Source organism: Electrona antarctica (genome assembly GCF_951216825.1).
Source record: "Electrona antarctica genome assembly, chromosome: 12".
NCBI lineage: Eukaryota > Metazoa > Chordata > Actinopteri > Myctophiformes > Myctophidae > Electrona > Electrona antarctica.
The window spans coordinates 12332195-12352808 of NC_136793.1; the positions used below are offsets into that span (position 1 = coordinate 12332195).

Here is a 20614-nt window from a genome sequence, read left to right on the forward strand (position 1 = left end):
GTACCATGTACCATGTACATGGTACATGGTACTACACGCTTCACTGTACCATGCACCATGTACATGGTGCATGGTACTGTACCCTGTACATGGTACAGTACACGCTTCACTGTACCATGTACATGGTACATGGTACTACACGCTTCACTGTACCATGCACCATGTACATGGTACATGGTACTGTACCCTGTACATGGTACAGTACACTCTTCACTGTACTATCCAATAAAGGTAGAAAAGCCCACGAAAAGTTTTGTCCTTTTTGTCCTTCAGAATGTCCACAGGTAACGCTCGGAAGAGACCTGATAGCGGGGTCCCACAAGAAGATGACGGTGTGTACACGCTCTGTCAATACAACTTCACTGTGGTGGGAAAGAACATTTACATAATCCATTTAGGACTGAGACCAGATTCTACAAATGTCTTCCAAATCCTGACAGTTTTCTGAAAAACCCATGTTTCTATATCAGTGGTTCTCAAACTATTTTATCATGTCAAGGACCCCCAGAAACTATATGTAATTGGGACCACTGACCACCATCTGAAATTATGTTGTTCCAGGGACCCCCCAGAAGCAAGTGTTACAAGTTCAAATTAAAAACGTTCGCTGTGAAAGAATATATTCCAAGAATTACACACATTTTCAGGACTTTTCGAAAATAGCAGATCCACAAGCTCATAGCGCGGCACTCGGTGCCATGCTATGAGCTTGTAGATCTGCTATTTTCCAATAGCTAAAGTTTAAAATAATGGTTAAAGTGTAAATTAAGTTTGAAATATTTCTAGAATTATATATTAATAGTACATTTTGATTCCAATCCTTATAATATTTAAAGTAAAGGGTAAATGCTACATTTATATTTATCCAAGGTGCTTTACATAGATTGTGCATTACATTCACCTCACCCATTCACACACCGATGGCGGAGGAAACCATGCAAGGCACCAACCTGCTCATTGGGAACAATTAGGGGTTTGGCGTCTTGCTCAATGACACTTACTTCGTCACTAACTCTGGGGGAGCTTGGGATCGAACTGGGAAAAATCTTTAATACTGGGCTTTTGCATGTAACAAAGTATTTCTACTTTGTGGTATTGTTACTTATTTTACTTTAGTAAAGAGAACAAGAGTACTTTCACCACTGCAACTTCAGCACATTCCCAGGGTCACTATAGTGAAGGTTCCTAATGCAACACTGACACCTAGTGGTTTGTTATAGTTATAACACGTTCATTCAAGTACTAGAATGGGTAAAGCTAATCAATAAAATGCATGTTCTATTGCTAAGTAATGACACGTTTGTCTAAATAAAGATATCTTAAAAAAATAAAGATTATTATTATTAGTATACATGAATATTTGACGGTTTCTCTGCAGATCTCCGGCACCAGTTGCCAACCTCGGCCGGGTCCGTAACCCGGAGTGGCGTTGGGAAGGAGGCCAGACCTGTCCAACGACTGGAGAGAAGGCCCAAGAGGACCGCAGCACGAGGCAAACCCAACTACAGGTGGTGCAAGAAGTACTCCCAACTACTACAGTAGTTTGTAATATAATATGTAATGTTTTGTAATAATAATCTACTGTATCAGTGGTTCTCAAAGTGGGGTTCCAAATGGACCCTTGTACAAATAGAACCAAATGGACCCGCAGTTTAGTTCCATTTGTTCACTGTCGGAGTTATGGGGGTACTTATGGCAGATAACTACTCTCTGCCATACAAAACCAAAGTGCAGTAACTACATTTTTGGATACTGACTAAATCTACAAAGTAGCTTCTGTAACTAAAGCTGTTAAATATTTGTAGTGGAGTAAAAAAGTACAGTATTTTCCTCTGAGATAGTGGAGTAAAGGCATAAAGTATCGCTGTCTTCTGTACAGGGAAACATTGCGGCACAACAGCCACCCAGTGAAACACATGGCGGACACACCGCACTCCAGAGGACGACTGGTGGAATCTCACAGAGCAGAGCGACGCGGAAAGGTGTGACTTAACCTAGAGATCGTATTTATTAGTTGAATAATCAATGTCATTAATGTTTGTCTCAAGTTATCTGAGCCCAAGACATCTTCAATTAATCACATGAATCCTAGCGTCCCTATTCTGGAGGGGCGAATGTTTACAAGCTCACACAACATTGAACGTCTACGTCTGCTATTTTTGAACATTTTTGGAAACAGCTTGAAAGTGTTGTCCAAAAATGTGTCCAAATCATAGACTGTAAAAAAATATGGACAAAGCGTTCTCCGGGTCTGATATGGACGTAAAATGAAGCCTGTCAGTCCTCGCACTGTAAGCATAGACTGTGGTCCAAATACATGTCAATTTGTGTGTGTGGGGGGGGGGTCCTTTACAAAAACGTTGCGAACTACAGATTTAGAAGACATTAAGGAGAACCGGCCTCAGGTTTAAACGGGTCAATCAATCATTTGATTAATTTCATCACCCCGACTTTGCCGTTGCAGGATGAAACTACGTCAGAGCAGGAGGGAGAGACGGAGGGAACGGGTCATTACCTACTGAGGAAACGCGCCAAGGAGTCCCCGCGCGACGGCCCGACATCTCACCGGAGGCCTCACAGGCAGCCCGGTGGACCAGATGAAACCCCCCGGGACACACAGTCTGACGCAAGGCGTCAAGCGGGCGAGAAGAGTCCCCGGGGCCTTTTTTACGACCGCCTCAAACGCTTCCCTCGCCTGGCGGTGCTTAGCGCGCAGAAGAAGATCTACTCTACCGAGAGGTAGGGCATCCTGTCACGATTTCAACATTAAGTTGACGATTAATTGTCACTCAAACAATTGCAATTAACGATTTAATTGTGTGTTTGGCACTGAACATGGAAACATAATGAGTAAAAAAAAAAGTATTTATGTTTGTCTTTCAGGCTTTGCATAATCAAAAAATTGCACAGGCCAGATATGACAAATAACTTATATGTCATTAGAAATTATTGGCATATTTAATCATTTTATACATGTACTTGTAGATTACCTATTCCTGCCTTTTCTTATATTTGCATATGATGCAATCGTTGTGACAGGCCTGCCGAGAGGGCGCACGCCGGCAGCACGAGCTGCAGAAAGACCTCCGTCGTCGGAAGCGGTGACTTGAAAGTGCTGTGCGCCGACGGTAAAAAAACGCTGAATGATGGAGATGACGTCAACGGAGAAGGCGAGGAGGGCGAGACCGGAGGAGGAGGAGAGGCGCATGAGCGAAGCCACGCTGGGGAGAAAACCTTGAAGTGCCACATCTGTGGGAAAAGCTTCAAGCATGCAGGTTCGCTCAACAGGCACAGTTTGTCGTGCCACGTCTGTGGACGAAGCTTCAAGACGGCCGGGGCGCTCAAGAGCCACAAGTTGACACACGCAGGAAGAGCTTTCCGCTGCACGATCTGCGACAAAAGCTTCCGCACCAAGGTACTACGGCCGCCGCGACTCTTTGATTCTTCTCTTCTTCTCTCTCGATTATTCTACCAACTGCTTTTCTGTTTATCATATAAACGAGAAGCGCGGTTTCCTTTGATCGTTTGTTTTATTATGTTTTATATATCAGCGAGTCGACATAGTCTATTAAAGGGATAGTTCAGGTTTTTTTAACTTAAGCTGTATGAAATAATTGCCATTAATATAGTAGTTGCAACTGTATTAATTGATTGCCCGAGTCCCGTGGTGGGAGTTCTGCTCTGGTTTTGGTGAAATAATAAGTAGTTCCGGTCATTTTGTGGGGGCCACGCATTAAAAGTAAATTAATCCACAAAACTAATGTAATTTATATTGTTGACCTATTTATAAAATATTAGTGCAACTTTCGTTCATTTTTTACCCCTCTATCACACGGAACTGTTTTTTTGTGTCCATATCACTACGCCCAAAACATTGTTCCATGTGCTAGAGAGGTCAAAGTTGAACGAAAGTTGCGCTAATATTTTAGAAATAGGTCAACAATACAAATTACGTTAGTTTTGTGAATTAATTTACTTTTACTGCGTGGCCCCAGTGCCCCCCACAAAATGACAGGAACTACTTAATGTTGGCCCAAACCAGAGCAGAACTCCCACCACGGGACTCAGGCAATCAATTAATACAGTTGCAACCACTATATTAATGGCAAGTATTTCATACAGCTTAAGTTAAAAAAATCTGAACTATCCCTTTAACCACTTAAAACCTATTTAAACAGTGTTGCGTGGAAAAAAAACGATCCACAACGCAACAATGCATTATAGATAAGCTAAAAGCCCCGTAAAAACTGGTTATGTTTATTCAACTCGATTATATATTATTTTCTTTATTTATAACCGGTTAAATCGATGAGTTGGATTAACCCTTTGCCACCTCTTGCACCAAGGTCTACCTGAAGAATCACGTCAGCCTTCACCGTCAGTACAAACTGCCACAGGTGTTGGGCTGCCACCTGTGCTGGAAGATCTTCGCCGCAGGGAGCGAGCTGCAGCAGCACCTGTTGACTCACTTCACCTGCAGGGTGTGTGGTGCGGCCCACCTCAATGAACAGGCCAGAGACGAGCACATGCTGAAGGATCACCTGGGGAACCTGGATCCCACACATCACCACCATCACACCGGGAAACTGGCCCTGCTGAAGGATCACCTGGGGAACCTGGATCCCACACATCACCACCATCACACCGGGAAACTGGCCCAGCAAAATGAAAGGTACATATATAAACATTTTTGAGTGGTGTAAACCACTCCTACGACTGGCTTTGTTAGTTTACGTGTCTGTCTGTCTGTCTGTCTGTTCGTACCAAAAAATGAGCATGGTTGCTACGGTCACCCAGTTCACCCGGGTGTGATTTCAGCTTTGTTAGTTTACGTGTCTGTTCGTACCAAAAAATGAGCATGGTTGCTATGGTCACCCAGTTCACACGGGTGTGATTTCATTACGTCAGACATTACGTCAGACCACAGCTGATCAGGCTATATAAGACCTTACACCACTCAGTTCACACGGGTGTGATTTTTTTTTACATTTAAAAGCCATTAAAGGACTGTTGTTTTCTGATTTTGTTATAACTTATGCTGCTATATCAGTGGTGCTCAAACCTTTTCATTTCAAGGACCCCCAAAATGATATGTGTTTGACCCCCATCTCAAGATACTTTATTCCAGGGACCCCCAGAAGCAACGATTTGAGTTAAAATAGTTTGCTTTAAAATACATACTGTATATTAAAAGATTTGCACACATTTTCACGATTTATCAAAAATTAGAAGATCTATAAGCTCATAACGCAGCACAAAGTGACACGCTATGAGCTTGTATATCTGCTATTTTTGAATTGCCAACGTATAAAATAATGGTTAAAATATATTTTATTTTAATAGTGCTACACAAAGATTGACCAGTTTAGTGTAGATTACAGTGGTTCTTAAACTTTCTCAAAAATTCTGTTTCCTGGGACGCTAAAATAGTGAAAATAGACGATCTACAAGCTCACAACGTGTTGCGATGCGATGCTTTGTGAGCTTGTAGATTGTCTATTTTCACTACTCCTTAAAAAGGCGTAGAATGTAAAGCTTACACTATATATATATACTGTACATGTAGGCACACCATTGTGTCCCCATCTTTCTAAACCTTGTTTGACCACCAGAGGTCACTCTTGCCACCAGCTGTCTGTATCTTTTTCTTCAATCGAAGTTATCTATCATTTACCCTACCCTGCATATGCACATCAACAGTGATGTGCACCACTTCAATACGAGACAGGCAAATCATTTACATCTCCCAAAGTTCTGTACTGGTCTGTGTCAGTTCTCCATCAGATACAGGGGGGCCCAGCTATGGAACACCTATACAGCAATCTCATCAAATTCTACTTCATTAAATAATTTCAAACATAAGTTTAGGACCCACTTAATTGACCAGATTACTTAATTATACTTCTTTGTATCATCTCTTCTTTTTGTTCTTGTTTTACATACTGCAATTATGTCTTCTGGATGTTCTATATCTTTTGTACAATGTTTCATTTTGATTTACATAGGTAGAGGCCTCGTATAAGCCCCTTGGGCTTTTTTGCCTCAGCCTAGCACTTTACCCTTCTTATATTTATATGTTCACTGTGTTGTTTTTGAGTGGTGTAAACCACTCCTACAACTGGCTTTGTTAGTTTACGTGTCTGTTTGTACCAAAAAATGAGCACGGTTGCTATGGTCACCCAGTTCACACGGGTGTGATTTCATTACGTCAGACATTATGTCAGACCACAGCTGATCAGTCTATATAAGACCTTACACTCAGTTCACACGGGTGTGATTTTTTTATACTGTGCTGAATAAATAAATACAAATACAAATACCCATAACCACCATATTGTCACTGTTGGGCAGAAACCTCTTATCTCCATATTTCAACTTGTTGAGTTTTCTCGTAAATTAACGACCCTACTTGACCATACTGCAGCTTCACACAAAAGCATCAAAAGTAGCAGATCCACAAGCTCAAAACACAAATCGGTGCGTTTTGAGCTTGTATGTATGCTAGGTTTGTGAAAAGTTACAGTTTTGGACATTAGACATTAGACAATATACTATACATACTACAAATAGCAAAAAATAGCAGATCTACAAGCTTGAATATCTTTGACTGAGGGTTAGATCGGTTTTCTCTTGGCAGGTGACAAGTGGTGGAGTATAATTGATTCTTATTTATCCTTTGGTTTTATTTCATCTCATAATAATAATGGCAATGATAACAATGACTATTATTATTATTATACTTTAATTCATTTCTCCTACAGTTCCCTGGGACTGAAGCGAGTAGACTCCAGGACCGTAGCAGTGGTGACACAGTCACCCAGAGTGTGCAGCGGTGGCATCCAGCCACAACACAGTAAGGCCTGACTCACACGTGCACAACAGATTGATGTATAGCTGATGCATGAGACCTGCTTTACTGATGCAAGCTCGCAATTCATTTCCAATGGGAGTCACATGGTTTGACACAACATTGCATTGGAAATGCATTGGGGCAAGATGTAAACAAACCCTTTACATCTAGCATGCATCAATGTTGTATGCTAGATCGAAAGGTGTGAGTGAGGCCTAAGACAGCCACTGTCACATACAGCAAGTTAGCTACGCTCCCAAAAGACCCCCCTCCAAAATACTCCTATTTGAACTGGGGACCCCCCCACCCCACCCTGACAAGCACTTGGGATTGTAGGACTGACTCAGCTGAGGCATTACATTTAGTTTGACTCGGTTCCACAATTAAATATTGTGAAAATAGCCTATCTACATGATCACAACGCCTGTGCAGATACCATATTGGTTTGTTTAGTGTTGAGTGAGAAAACAATGTTGCAGTACTGTAACGTCGGAGGCGTGTGACAGCGAGCCTGTTTATCATACATGACGGGGGGAAAACATTGCTCTTTGTCTGTGGTGGCTGCCTGTGTACGGAGATTTGTGGAATGTCGTACACTGGTGAATGCTGGTGGAAACAATCCCCCCTCTCATCCTATGGGACCCTGCGTCCTGTTCATCAACTTAAATGCAACAGTGACAGCAGACGCAGGAGAACAATTACAGTACTTATGTCTTATGTAAAGTAGGGAGCGGCAGATGTCGCATTAATTGATGGCATCTGAAAGTTGTATGTCCATTGTGTCTCTTATTGTTTGTGTGTGTGTGTGTGTGTGTGTGTGTGTGTGTGTGTGTGTGTGTGTGTGTGTGTGTGTGTGTGTGTGTGTGTGTGTGTGTGTGTGTGTGTGTGTGTGTGTGTGTGTGTGTGTGTGTGTGTGTGTGTGTGTGTGCGCGTGTGCGTGTGTGCATGCTTTTCTGTAGGCCAGCCTGGCGAGCCAATGAGAGACATGTAAGTACACGCCACAGCTTAGAATGGAAGAACATTTCCATTTGGCTGAATGGCTTCAGTTATTCTACACAAGCAGACACATACAGGGGCATCATATTGTTGCCGTCAGGCAGAAACTAGCGGTCTCCATTTTTCAACGTTTTATTTATTAAGTGCTGACTTTTTGAGTGGTGTAAACCACTCCTTCCTTTGTTAGTTTACGTGTCTGTTCGTACCAAAAAATGAGCATGGTTGCTATGGTCACCCAGTTCACCCGGGTGTGATTTCAGCTTTGTTAGTTTACGTGTCTGTTCGTACCAAAAAATGAGCATGGTTGCTATGGTCACCCAGTTCACCCGGGTGTGTTTTCAGCTTTGTTAGTTTACGTGTCTGTTCGTACCAAAAAATGAGCATGGTTGCTATGGTCACCCAGTTCACCCGGGTGTGATTTCATTACGTCAGGCATTACGTCGTCAGACCACAGTTGATCAGTCTATACAAGACCTTACACCACTCAGTTCACACAGGTGTGATTTTTCTTTTTACCATTGAGCTAATAGAGCCGGCCTGCTCAGTGGATACATTTAATCTTGACCATCAGGCCAAAAGTCCTGTCAGATCCTGTGCACAATCTGAATGTCTCAATAGAAGAGCAGGGAGACAATACAACCAACCACCCCAATTCTATAGGTTATATTGTAATAACATACTCTATAGCAAACAATTTGGACAATTTGTTTTATTCTTTAAAGAAGGTTACGCAGTGAAGCTGAACAAGAGCTACACAGGTTCCGTTTTCCATCTCCAGAAAAAAACGGTTTTGGAAATACAGTACAGTACAAGAGTACATTATTGTCTCCACCAGGCCGAAGGCATGGGGAGAGAACACATTTTTGGATATTACTCCTCCAGATTCTGTCCAAAAATCTCACAAATCGTTACACAGTATCTCTATGGTCATGTGCGCAAGTCGGATCTGTCCGATATTTAATATTCCATCCTAATTGGCTATAATTGGCTTTCACAGTTTGCAAGATTGCCCCGTTTTGAACAAAAGCCTCAAATCATGAACGCAGCGTGCAATTTACCTGAAATCTTTCACACATTTTCTTACTAGGCTGAGGAATATATCCCACCCTTTTCACATTGGCCTGTTATAGCGCCACCAACAGGTTTATTTTTGCAAAACACATTTTTGGAACAAAATGCCTCAAAACCATGTTTATATTACTCCTAAACATTTTGCCAAACATCTCACACAGTCCTATTCTCCTGGTGGAGACCTGTGCCCAGAAGGGCACTTTTTCTAGTTTGTCTCTGTTCTAGTCACACTTTCAGAAAGCCAGCGGTGGAAAAAGTACTCACATTTTTTTACTGACTACCATTTCAAGTTTTCAAATGTATAGAAATCATTTGAAAATAGCAGATCTACAAGCTCATAATGCTTGTAGATCTGCTATTTTCAAATAGCTAAAGTTTAAATAGGGCTTAAGTTTTTAAATAATTGTAGTGCAGTAAAAGTATGGAAATTGGAAATACTCAAATTGAGTGTAGTTACTTTACACCACTTCCAGAAAGCGGTCATTGAGGTCATGTGGTCAGGGTTCCATGGAGCGTGACGAGAAGGCCACCTGCAGTGACCCTTCAACAGGTCTGAAACCCACCATCACTTCCAGAAAGCGGTCATTGAGGTCATGTGGTCAGGATTCCATGGAGCGTGACGAGAAGGCCACCTGCAGTGACCCTTCAACAGGTCTGAAACCCACCATCACTTCCAGAAAGCGGTCATTGAGGTCATGTGGTCAGGATTCCATGGAGCGTGACGAGAAGGCCACCTGCAGTGACCCTTCAACAGGTCTGAAACCCACCATCACTTCCAGAAAGCGGTCATTGAGGTCATGTGGTCAGGATTCCATGGAGCGTGACGAGAAGGCCACCTGCAGTGACCCTTCAACAGGTCAGAAGGCCACCTGCACTGACCCTTCAACAGGTCAGAAGGCCACCTGCACTGACCCTTCAACAGGTCTGAAACCTTTCCCCCCCCCAGTGTCATGCCGCGTAATTGTTTGTGTGTGAACATTATTTTCAATATAATCCTTCTCTGTATTACACATAAATGTGTGCTTTTTTAACATCTTTAAATAGTACTATTGCGCTGTGTCTCTGTGTGTTTGTCAGGCGCAGACGTGATGGGACGTGATGTGCATCAATCACAGTGTCAGTCCATCTCTAACCAGCAGGTGGGTGTAATGCTCCCTCTTAAGTCGGTGAAAATCCCTCTTTCTTTAATTTTCATTAATCCGGTAATTAAAAAATGTTTTTTTTACTCACATGTTAGACAACCTCCACACGGATCCGACGCGCACGTGGCCGCGTGCTTATTACTCCTTTGTCTGCTCAAAATGAGCTACATGTATAGTTTCAGACTATAGATTCTGAGATTGTGGAATAGTTGTCTGGCTATGCAAGACTACTTCTACTAATAAAGTGCACATCCAGACGTCACGATTTACCATGAACAGTGGTGGACAAAGTACTCAACCCCAGTACAGTAAAAGTATTAATACTCCATTATAGTTTCTTTCCGAAGGCATCAGTACTGTAATAGTACTGCTCATGTAGAATGCACAATGCACATGGGTTGTTGAACATCATCACTAAAAACTAAGCTTCAGACCTCCAAAAACAAACGGATTCGACTACTTCTCGGCCTTAAAATGAAATGGCTGAGAATCACAGCTCTAGGATTCATTCACAGAGCATGTTTATAATGTAGTGTTACTTCATGTTGCAGCTCATTGGATCTCCCACTGTACTCATCAAGATTCTTCAGTCAGGACTTCCTTCACCAGCCAAGACCTCAGATCACAGTGCCATGGAGCCCGAGGTGCAAGGTGGCACACAGCTGCAAGGTGGCACACAGCTGCAAGGTGGCACACAGCTGCAGGGTGGCACACAGCTGCAAGAAGGCACACAGCTGCAAGGTGGCACACAGCTGCAAGGTGGCACACAGCTGCAAGGTGGCACACAGCTACAAGGTGGCACACAGCTGCACGGTGGCACACAGCTGCAAGGTGGCACACAGCTGCAGGGTGGCACACAGCTGCAAGGTGGCACACAGCTGCAGGGTGGCACACAGCTGCAAGGTGGCACACAGCTGCAGGGTGGCACACAGCTGCAGGGTGGCACACAGCTGCAAGGTGGCACACAGCTGCAAGGTTGCACGGCGCCAACCACCACCTCTATGAAACGGCCTCTTCACATCCTGTCAGCAGAAACTGCGTTTCCCACAAAAGTTAAGAAGAAAAGTGTCAAATATCCGTGTATTTTGGAGCTCCTCATGCAGAGTGATGCTCTGGATGTGGATGGCTGTCTGGCTGCCAGAGGTGGGCACACAGCACTACATACTTTATTACTCTTACTCAATACGCAATTATTCCATGAATTTTAAATGTTACTTCTACTCGAGCCATTATCATTTTGGAGTAACATTACTTTTACTCGATCTGTTACTCTTAAGTAACGTCTGCTTTTTGCCCATACAGCACCAGGTCGGCCAGTGGCTGACGCGCATGACTCAACAGGAAACAGTCAACGCACAGAACGCCCGAACGATGACTCAACAGGAAACGGTCAACGCACAGAACGCCCGAACGATGACTCAACAGGAAACGGTCAACGCACAGATCGCCTGAACGATGACTCAACAGGAAACAGTCAACGCACAGATCGCCTGAACGATGACTCGACAGGAAAAGAGCATCGTTTAACAACACCACGATGTAATGAGAAACCAGCCGAAGATACCGATGTACCTGTCTCTCTGCACACAGATGCAGCTGTCTATGTGCACACAGATGCGGCTGTCTCTCTGCACACCGATGAACCTGTCTCTCTGCACACAGATGAACCTGTCTCTCTGCACACAGATGAACATGTCTCTCTGCACACAGATGCAGCTGTCTCTCTGCACACAGATGAACCTGTCTCTCTGCACACAGATGAACCTGTCTCTCTGCACACAGATGAACCTGTCTCTCTGCACACGGATGCAGCCGTCTGTCCATGTACAGCTTTAACCTCATCAGAAAATGATCCCGAGTATCAACAGGAAGCCATGCTGGCGGGAGAAGAGCCTTTGAAGATAAGTACATTTTGCTCAGTCAGTGAGGCTGAAAGTTGCGGCGCCGACGGCCACCGACTTAACCCTGGACACGCTGAACATTCTCCCTCCCTCCGCCATGTCCTTCTAACGGATGAGTGTGAAGACATGTCCGCCCGTTTAGACGACACCGACCAAACCAACGCAGGTCACACCTGGCAGGCAGAGACGGCTCCCACCCAAGGTTAGTATAGTTCTGTTTTTGTCATTTGGGGTTTTTAATTTGTCTTCATGTTTTTTGTTTTCAATTTCAGTTTGGTTTTGATTTGTTTTTACTGGTTTTTACCTAGTTAACCTTTAACATAGTTTTAGTATAGTTTACTAGTTTTAGTGTTTTTATTATTATTGTAGTATGGCTTAGTCAGGGCCAGGATTAGACACAGTTGTAGATCTGTACGATTTTTTTTCAGTTAACTAAAATATTTTTCCAATTCGTTTTCGTCATCCGAATAATATAAAATAATAAAAAAATGATGAATTATTAATTCATTATAATAACCCTGCCCATCTCAGATTCACAGGAATGCAGCGTGTCGCTGCTTCAGCCAAGTTCAGACTCGGCGAGACACGCTGATGGCTCGCCGTCGGTGCCGGGCGAATCTGTCGACACGCCCTCCTCGACCTCCTCGCCCTCCCTGCTCGCCGGAGATCACAATGAACGAGAGGTACGCCCGGCGTCGGCCGGTCGTTCAGACGACGTCAACAACACGATTGTCAACGTCAATCAAAGGCCGTTGTCTGCGATGTCTGACCTTAAAGGAGGTGTAAGTGATATTTTATTTAATTTACATTAAGTGGTAAACAACTCTATATTCTGACATTAAGCATTGCTATAGAGTAGAGATGCACAATATAAGCGGTAGCGTATTGAAATCGGCCATATCGGTGATAAAAAAAAAGCCATATCAGTATTGAACCCGGTCACAAAATAATCCAGATTATTTTCACCGATATTGATGACACTAATGTGACCGTCATCAATGGCTTTGTGCTCGCAGAGCAGCCAGTCTGCCTGTCTTTGTCTCTTTAAGAGTGTCAGCTGTTAGTAGAGAGGGGGGCTTACCATGTCATTTCACCAGCAAAAAAATTATAATTCAGCAATGAGTTCAATATAAATATAATATAATATATCAGTATCGGAATCGGTATCGGCTGATATGACCCTGCAAATAATCGGATATTGGTGATAATTTCAATATTGTGCATCTCTACTATACAGAGTGTTTTGTTCTGTAACTTGGGGTCTCGCCGGCTCTCCAACTGTTTAGTAAACAGAAAATAAAATGTTCAGGTCTGGATACCAGTTTCATCCAATCAGAGAGAACTCATACAGGATAAACAAGTGAAATTGGAAGTGAGAACCGGGTCGGGCAATCCTTTTAGGCCTGAGATAAATCACCAGCACTTTTACTTTTGTTTAAATGTACACTGCCAATTAAAATGATGCCAACAGAATAAGTCAGATAGTTTTTCACCTGGAAAGTAAAGGCAGGTGTGCACATTAAACTATAAGGCAAACATGAGAGTGGGCACGGTGTCACAGTCAGTAGTGCTGTCGCCTCACAGCTGGGTTCGATTCCCTCTGGGGACACTGTGTGCGCTGCGGGCGTGTTCTCTCCGCCGTGTCATCAGTGCCCATACTCTCCCCTGTCAGGTGAAAAGAAGCAGCTTGGACTCCTCATGCATAGAAGGAAGCATGAGGTCAGTCCGCTGCCCCCCCCCCCCAGGTTGGCAGAGGAAGCGACACTGGGTGAAAAAATGGGTTGCAAAATCGTGGGATATAAAAAACGGCAAACATGATTTATTGGCCTTTTGAAATACAGATGAAAGCACCTCATCGAGTTTCATGGTTGAAAGTTTGTCCGAAAGTGAAAGTTTCCATATTCCCTGTCCTCGCCATCGCTGTGTGCAACAGTTGTTGCTGATGAGACAAATACAAATAGTGATGACAGCAGTTTCATGTTTACTAAACATCTTCGTCTTGCCAAGTTCCCTTTTTACACCACTACTGCATTTCATATTCTAAATCATACATGGGCAACTGGCGGCCCGGGGGCCACATGCCGTATCACTTAATAGCAGATCTACAAGCTCAAAACGCATCACAGTGCGATCACCTAATCAATATGAGTTAGACTTTAATATATTAGCGCCCCTCACTTCACACGGGTGTGATTTTTGCTACAACATATGCAATGTGACCCTCTGGAGTGAGTGTGGAGCTATAGTGGCCCTCTCCATCTTCAAAGTTGCCCACCCCTGTTCTAAATGACAAATGCATAATGTTTTGTCTCATCGTGTAGGTTCCAAAACTACTTCTACTGATGTCTCATCTCATTAGCTGCGGTTGGACAAATAGTAGGAAAAATAGTAGGAAAATAGTAAGTAATCCATAAAGTCAGCAAATAAAAAGGCAATGCATTGCTCAGAAAGAGAAAAAATATATTCCTCACCCAACCTTGAAGTCAGGAGGCCACAGCAGGTTCCTTTTGTACAAAACCGTCAGAAATGTTCAACAAAACTTCCTTTCTTCCCCTTCACAAAGTTCTTTGGTGAAACTACTCAGTGGTTAACAAGTTCTGATTCTGGTTTAGTACTGGCCTTAAAAGAGTCTCTTTCACAAACCACCACCAAACACTTTTTTTATACCTAAAATGGAACCTCTGACGGCCTCACTTCCTGTACTTTTATAGATGTTCCTGGTACCTCACTTCCTGGAACTACTGTATTGCTAACTTGCTTTTTCCCCACAGCTCCCCCTATGAGCAAACCTTGTCAACAGAACATGAAGGACCATGGTTTAACTACACAAAACGTTTTTTTTCCACGTACACTACATTTCGGTGTGAAATATTCAACCATATTCAACCAATACATTTCTTCACACATTTATGTGGCAGACTGGCAGTGTCACAACACTTCATCAGGCATAAAGGTTCTCTTCAAAGAAAAACGACCTGTCACGGCCTGAAAGGTTGAGAACCACTGCTCTAGGCCTTTGTGCAAATAGTCTTATTAAGTTTTGTTGACTTTGCTTTAAATCCCTGTATCCCACAGTATGAGGCGGACTCATTGACCTGTGTTGACCTGGCTACTCCCTGCACCGTCGCTTGTTCCCCTGACTCCGACTGCACCACCATATCAGAGCTGGCCTGTTCCGAGAGCAGACGCTTGGCCGACGCAGACGAGGCGGAAAAACAAACGCATCTTCCGCCGTTACGGCCTGACTTTGGGTCCATAGGCTTAGCGGAAGAAACGGCCACATCCTCCTCGGACGGGCAAGTGGTGCTAGGAGAGGACGGTCAGCTTTTGGACGCCTCCGAGAGCTGGCGAGAGGAGCGCGAGAAGGGCGGCGACACGCCGTCTGTGGCGGCGGCGGGCTCACCGAGCCTGTTGCGTGGTTCAAGTGTTTGCCAGGGCAGCGGCGTCGCCAAGAAAGACACGATTCAGGTAGGGATCATGCACCCATGTGACATTTCTGGCCGACACAGATGCTGTTATGGTCGATAACCGATATTTACAGATGTCGAATATCTGTATAACAACTAGTTCAAATAGCCTATATAAACACTGACATTGAAAAAGCAATGACTTTATTTATTCCATAGCTATGGATGCACCGTTGTTGAAATGCTGGCCCTGTGGCCCATATCCCAACACAAACAGCTTGAATGTAGTATTCCAACTTGTTGACTTGAAAGCTTACCCAGAAAACACTGATAGAAATCTGCAGCCTTCGTCGTCACAAAAGGCTTTTTCTAGCTTCACATTCAAAACCGATATATCATTTTGACACCTGTTCGATAATGATATTTCGCTATCTAAGGCCAACACCGGCCGATAGCGACGTGATGACCGATGAATTGTCCATGCATAGATTCAGGCCAGTGCGAGCGGTTCAGGAGGAGGTAGCGGTTTGAGACAGAAGAGGAATGGAGCGAAGGGGAAGCCCCGCCCCCTACAGCCGCTTCCACCAGCCAACCCATGGAGGGTTAGGCCAAGGAGTCATCCCTGCCAGCCAGACACGCCGTGTCCAGGTAACCACAGACTGCATGTTGGAGCCATGTCACAATAAGGGTCAACATTGTGTTGTTGTTGTCGTCCTGTTATTTGCTTAGAAAACTACGGGAGTCTATTTCCACCAGAAAGTACAGTAGTTCCTTTACGATTACAACTGTGCATCTGAAAATTGTGCGTTTTTTTCTCTCTTTTTCTGCCAGGCTCACATTATTGGAAAAAGTGCATTTTATAACAAATAAACAAATAAATAAAAGATGCAGAGATGTTAAATTGTGATATAAAACCAGAACTTTTAGATATAATGTATTTTACCCCACAAATGGGCTTCCATACAAATGTTTTAACATTGGTCTTTGAAACCGGCAGGTTCCTCCACGCAGCAGAGGACACAGACCTCCAACACAGGTTCCTCCACGCAGCAGAGGACACAGACCTCAGGTTCCTCCACGCAGCAGAGGACACAGACCTCAGGTTCCTCCACACAGCAGAGGACACAGACCTCCAACACGAGGCACCGTGACAAGAGAAATACACAGGGAGAGACCCAGCTTCACTTGGCCTGCAAAAGAGGAGACCTGAGCCAAGTTCAAGTCCTCATTCAGGCTGGCTCCGACATCAACCTAAAGGATAACGCAGGTTAGTGGTAGCCTGGCTAATAAGCCAGAACGAATCAGCCGTTGGCAAAAAAAAATTGCCTGCCGGCGGATTAAGGTCTGGAGAGGCTCAATTGTACGCCCATTTCCTACACCAGAGAACTGGTGTGGCCAATCGGGACACGGTATGCAATATGGGTGAGCTTTGGTACAGTGACGTTCAAACAAGATCCATACACAGCATCTCCAGACTCAAATACCACACGACAGTGTGATTTGAGTCTGGCTTATTAGCCAGGCTAGGTTAGTAGTAGGACGGTAATCCAGTCATGAAGCCATTAATCGGTCGCTTTGCTCTTACACCAAGAAAGGTTGAGCTTTAACCTGGACTAATCAAGCTTTATCAGTTAATTCAGTTGCACAAAACATAAAATAAAAAGTTAATAGTTTTAACAGTACATCTGGATTGTTGCTACACTACTTGAAAGTTGAAACTAATTCATTCATTCATTCAAAAATTGCGAGTGAGAGTGTTTAATTTGATCTTCTTATTATCAGCCATCACCCAAACTGCACTGTTTAAATCGTTTATTTTTTGTCTGCAACTGAAAGAGACACTTTTAACATACAGGTTGGTCTGAAATAATGTTGTTTATATGTTTCACGCAGGACTGCTCTCCACGAGGCTTGTGTTCATATGTTTCAGGCTGGACTGCTCTCCATGAGGCTTGTGTTTATATGTTTCAGGCTGGACTGCTCTCCATGAGGCTTGTGTTTATATGTTTCAGGCTGGACTGCTCTCCATGAGGCTTGTGTTTATATGTTTCAGGCTGGACTGCTCTCCACATGAAGCTTGTGTTTATATGTTTCAGGCTGGACTGCTCTCCACATGCAGCTTGTGTTTATATGTTTCAGGCTGGACTGCTCTCCACATGCAGCTTGTGTTTATATGTTTCAGGCTGGACTGCTCTCCATGAGGCTTGTGTTTATATGTTTCAGGCTGGACTGCTCTCCATGAGGCCTGCGTGCAAGGGAACGGGGCAGTGGTAGAGGAGCTTCTCCAGGCTGGAGCTGATGTGAATGCTAGAAGCATGGACGGAGTCACACCCCTGCATGACTCTGCCAGATCAGGACACTACAAGGTGCTCTACACACAAACACACTGATTAGCTTTTGGTGTTAGCATTATGTTATGCTTTAGCTATTGACAAATAGCAGATCTACAAGCTCATAGCGTGCCACCGAGTGGCGCGCTACGAGCTTGTAGGTCTGCTATTTTTGAAAAATCGAAGAACGACTGACATAGAAACAGCTTTTTCAGAAAACTGTCAGGATGTAGAAGACATTTTTAGAATCTGATCTCAGGTCAGAATGGGTTAAAGCAGGGGTTCTCAACCTGTGGACCGGGGACCACAGGGTATGCGCATGAATAAAAGTGAGTGGCGGCAATCAAGTGGCAAAGCGAGTTTAACATCGTTTAACGTTGTTTAATGCAACCAGATAGGACTTTTCTGTTTGGATATTATGGGCTGTCAAGGCCAGAAAGTAGTTTTTTGCCACTCAGTATGATGTCACGTGCATACATTCTATTGCCCCCAAATAATCCGCAAAACACTAATATTTTAAAGATAATATAACATTGTTATTAAAAACTATATATATATGTTCTTTAAAACCTTGAAAAAGTTTGGCATAACGACTAAATTGGGTAGAAAAAGGCATAAAAAGCCACAGATTTCCCCCCCCCCTTTTTTTTGTCTTCTGTGTATTTATCTTATTTTCTATATCCATTCTGTGTTTATATACTCTATCTTTGCATCTATGTTTTCTGTTTATGGGTGGGGGGAGGGGGGCGGGGTACAAAAACTGTTTTGACTGAACTGCTTGTCTGTAATAACCTGTAAAAAGGAATAAAAACAAAGTAAACACAAAAAGCCACAGAATACCGATAAATAGGAATAATGTGTTATTGCCATTGATCAAAGACGGAACACAAAATTTGTGTGCATTTAATACATACATGTGGTCCACCCATCTGACCACTTAACACGGCAGCCAGGATGTTGAGATGTGGGCCTGGCTGGTATAGAGAAAAGGATGAGATAATCTCTGGCTTGTCGTCTGTAACTCTCAGGTAGTGCGACTGCTCCTGTTGCACGGTGCAAACCACTGGGAGAAGAACGGACGAGGAGAGAGCGCCCTGGACCTGGCACAGGATGGCAAGGTCAAACAGCTGTTGTCCGTCGTCCAAAAATCTGCACCGCAAGGTACAAAACAAAACGTTGAAGCTCTATATATTCTAGGGCATTCACTTCTAGTCATTTTTACTAGTTGACTAGTTGCCTAATTTACTAGTCGACTAGTCGACTAGTTGTTTAACCACCTATTATGTAAAAAAGAAAAAAAGGGGGTTTTATTTTTGGAAATACATAGTTGTACATTTAAAAACTGTGTACATTGGTGACTATAACTATAATCTACCTGATCTTGAGGCCTACAAAATCGGGGGGAAAAATAAATAAAAAATACACTTTTTTTTTTCTTTTTCTTATCTAGTCAACTAGTACCAGCAAGGTCGACTAGTGGATTTACTAGTCGACTAGTAAACTAGTCGACTAGTAAACTAGTTGCTTAATGCCCTAATATATTCTGATAGTTGTTGTAGAGTGCTTGCTTGTTTATTCAGTAACAGGGGTCTCCTCGTCTCTCCAGATCAGATCTTTAATAAAAATCACACCGGACCCGTGTGAAGTGTACAAATGGAACCGTTAGGACTAATGCATGTCAAACTGGGGGTCCTTGAAATTAAACAGCTTGAGAATCACTGCTAGAGGCATAAAAATCAGAGTTACACAACCATAAGGGTCCATTTGGTTCCAAACTATCATTTAGCTGGGGACCCCCTGGAACTCCCTCAAGGACTCCCAGGGGTCCCCGAACCCCACTTTGGGAACCACTGTTCTAAGGAACAAGGGGGGGGACAAGTACTTAGTTGTAGGTGGAATGTGGTCATAATTATTGCCAGAGCCGTGGTGTGAATCAACGCTGGGTTTTTTCTAGGTCATACGTCCTCGACAGGAAGTGGCCAGGTCTCGGGGACGCATATGAACAGGAAGAAGAAACCGCGTTCTTGTTCCTGCTGTCGGGAGGACGGCTTCGTCTTCTTCCCTGACGATCACAGTGACGACATGATGAAAGCAGCTGAGGCAAGTTTTAGTCATAGCCGTTAGAATTCAATTCCATTTAGTTTTAGTCATATTATATATTATAATATAATATAAGATTTTAGTCGATTTTAGTCGACAAAACAATATTTTGGCGGGCCGTGATGGCTAATTTTACACTTGGTTGGATGCTGAAAATAGCCGAACTACAAGCTCATAACACGTTGCAGTTCGACGCGTTGTGAGTTTGTAGATCTGCTATTTTCAGAGCACAACACCTGAGCGCAACCAAACATACCTGTCTTTTATTTATATGTGGATATTCTACTCTGTATATTTTTGGTGATGAAAGTCAGTATATATTGTCTTAGTTTTAAATATCATAGCTTAGTTTCTAGTGAGTTTTTATTTAGTTTTCTTCAGTAAAAATTTAAAAAAGTAGTCTGAGCATTTTTCATCTTCGTTTTAGTCAACAAAATCAACACTGGAGGCAAGTGCCACAGAAAATACAGTGAGTGCTCATTACTATTAGCATGCCAGTGCTCCGATTTTATGAGATTTATGAGTGGTGCAACCACTCCTATAGGCAGCTGTGTGTGTGACTGTGTCCCTGGGTCTGTCCCTGTGTCCCTGGCTGTGTCCGAGGACGAAAATGGCGTTTGTTCACCACCAAGTGTCACTGTTACACAGCCTAACACACAGACACACACAGGCCAGGGAGGAGGGCTTGTACAGTACAGTACAGTACAGTACAGTACAGTACAGTACAGTACAGTACAGTACAGTACAGTACAGTACAGTACAGTACAGTACAGTACAGTACAGTACTTCAGACGGGTCTGGTTTTTATTGAAGGGAT

General features: G+C 43.4%; 1 protein-coding gene across 3 annotated transcripts in view; it reads left to right on the top strand.

The window, feature by feature from the left end:
• LOC306933792 (uncharacterized protein) overlaps positions 1-20614 on the top strand; it is a 34043-nt gene that overhangs the window by 1705 nt on the left and 11724 nt on the right. For 2 of the 3 annotated variants that reach the window (XM_079516114.1, XM_079516116.1), the window contains exons 4-22: positions 274-332; positions 1379-1508; positions 1880-1982; positions 2465-2739; positions 3040-3415; positions 4347-4672; positions 6762-6853; positions 7810-7837; positions 9391-9839; positions 9995-10056; positions 10611-11202; positions 11362-12162; positions 12492-12742; positions 15036-15428; positions 15856-16015; positions 16365-16634; positions 17591-17733; positions 18726-18858; positions 19652-19797. In XM_079516114.1, coding sequence (XP_079372240.1) covers positions 274-332; positions 1379-1508; positions 1880-1982; positions 2465-2739; positions 3040-3415; positions 4347-4672; positions 6762-6853; positions 7810-7837; positions 9391-9839; positions 9995-10056; positions 10611-11202; positions 11362-12162; positions 12492-12742; positions 15036-15428; positions 15856-16015; positions 16365-16634; positions 17591-17733; positions 18726-18858; positions 19652-19797 — 4789 coding nt within the window. The remainder of the gene's footprint in view (positions 1-273; positions 333-1378; positions 1509-1879; positions 1983-2464; positions 2740-3039; positions 3416-4346; positions 4673-6761; positions 6854-7809; positions 7838-9390; positions 9840-9994; positions 10057-10610; positions 11203-11361; positions 12163-12491; positions 12743-15035; positions 15429-15855; positions 16016-16364; positions 16635-17590; positions 17734-18725; positions 18859-19651; positions 19798-20614) is intronic. The other variant, XM_079516115.1, reaches the window with a different exon arrangement.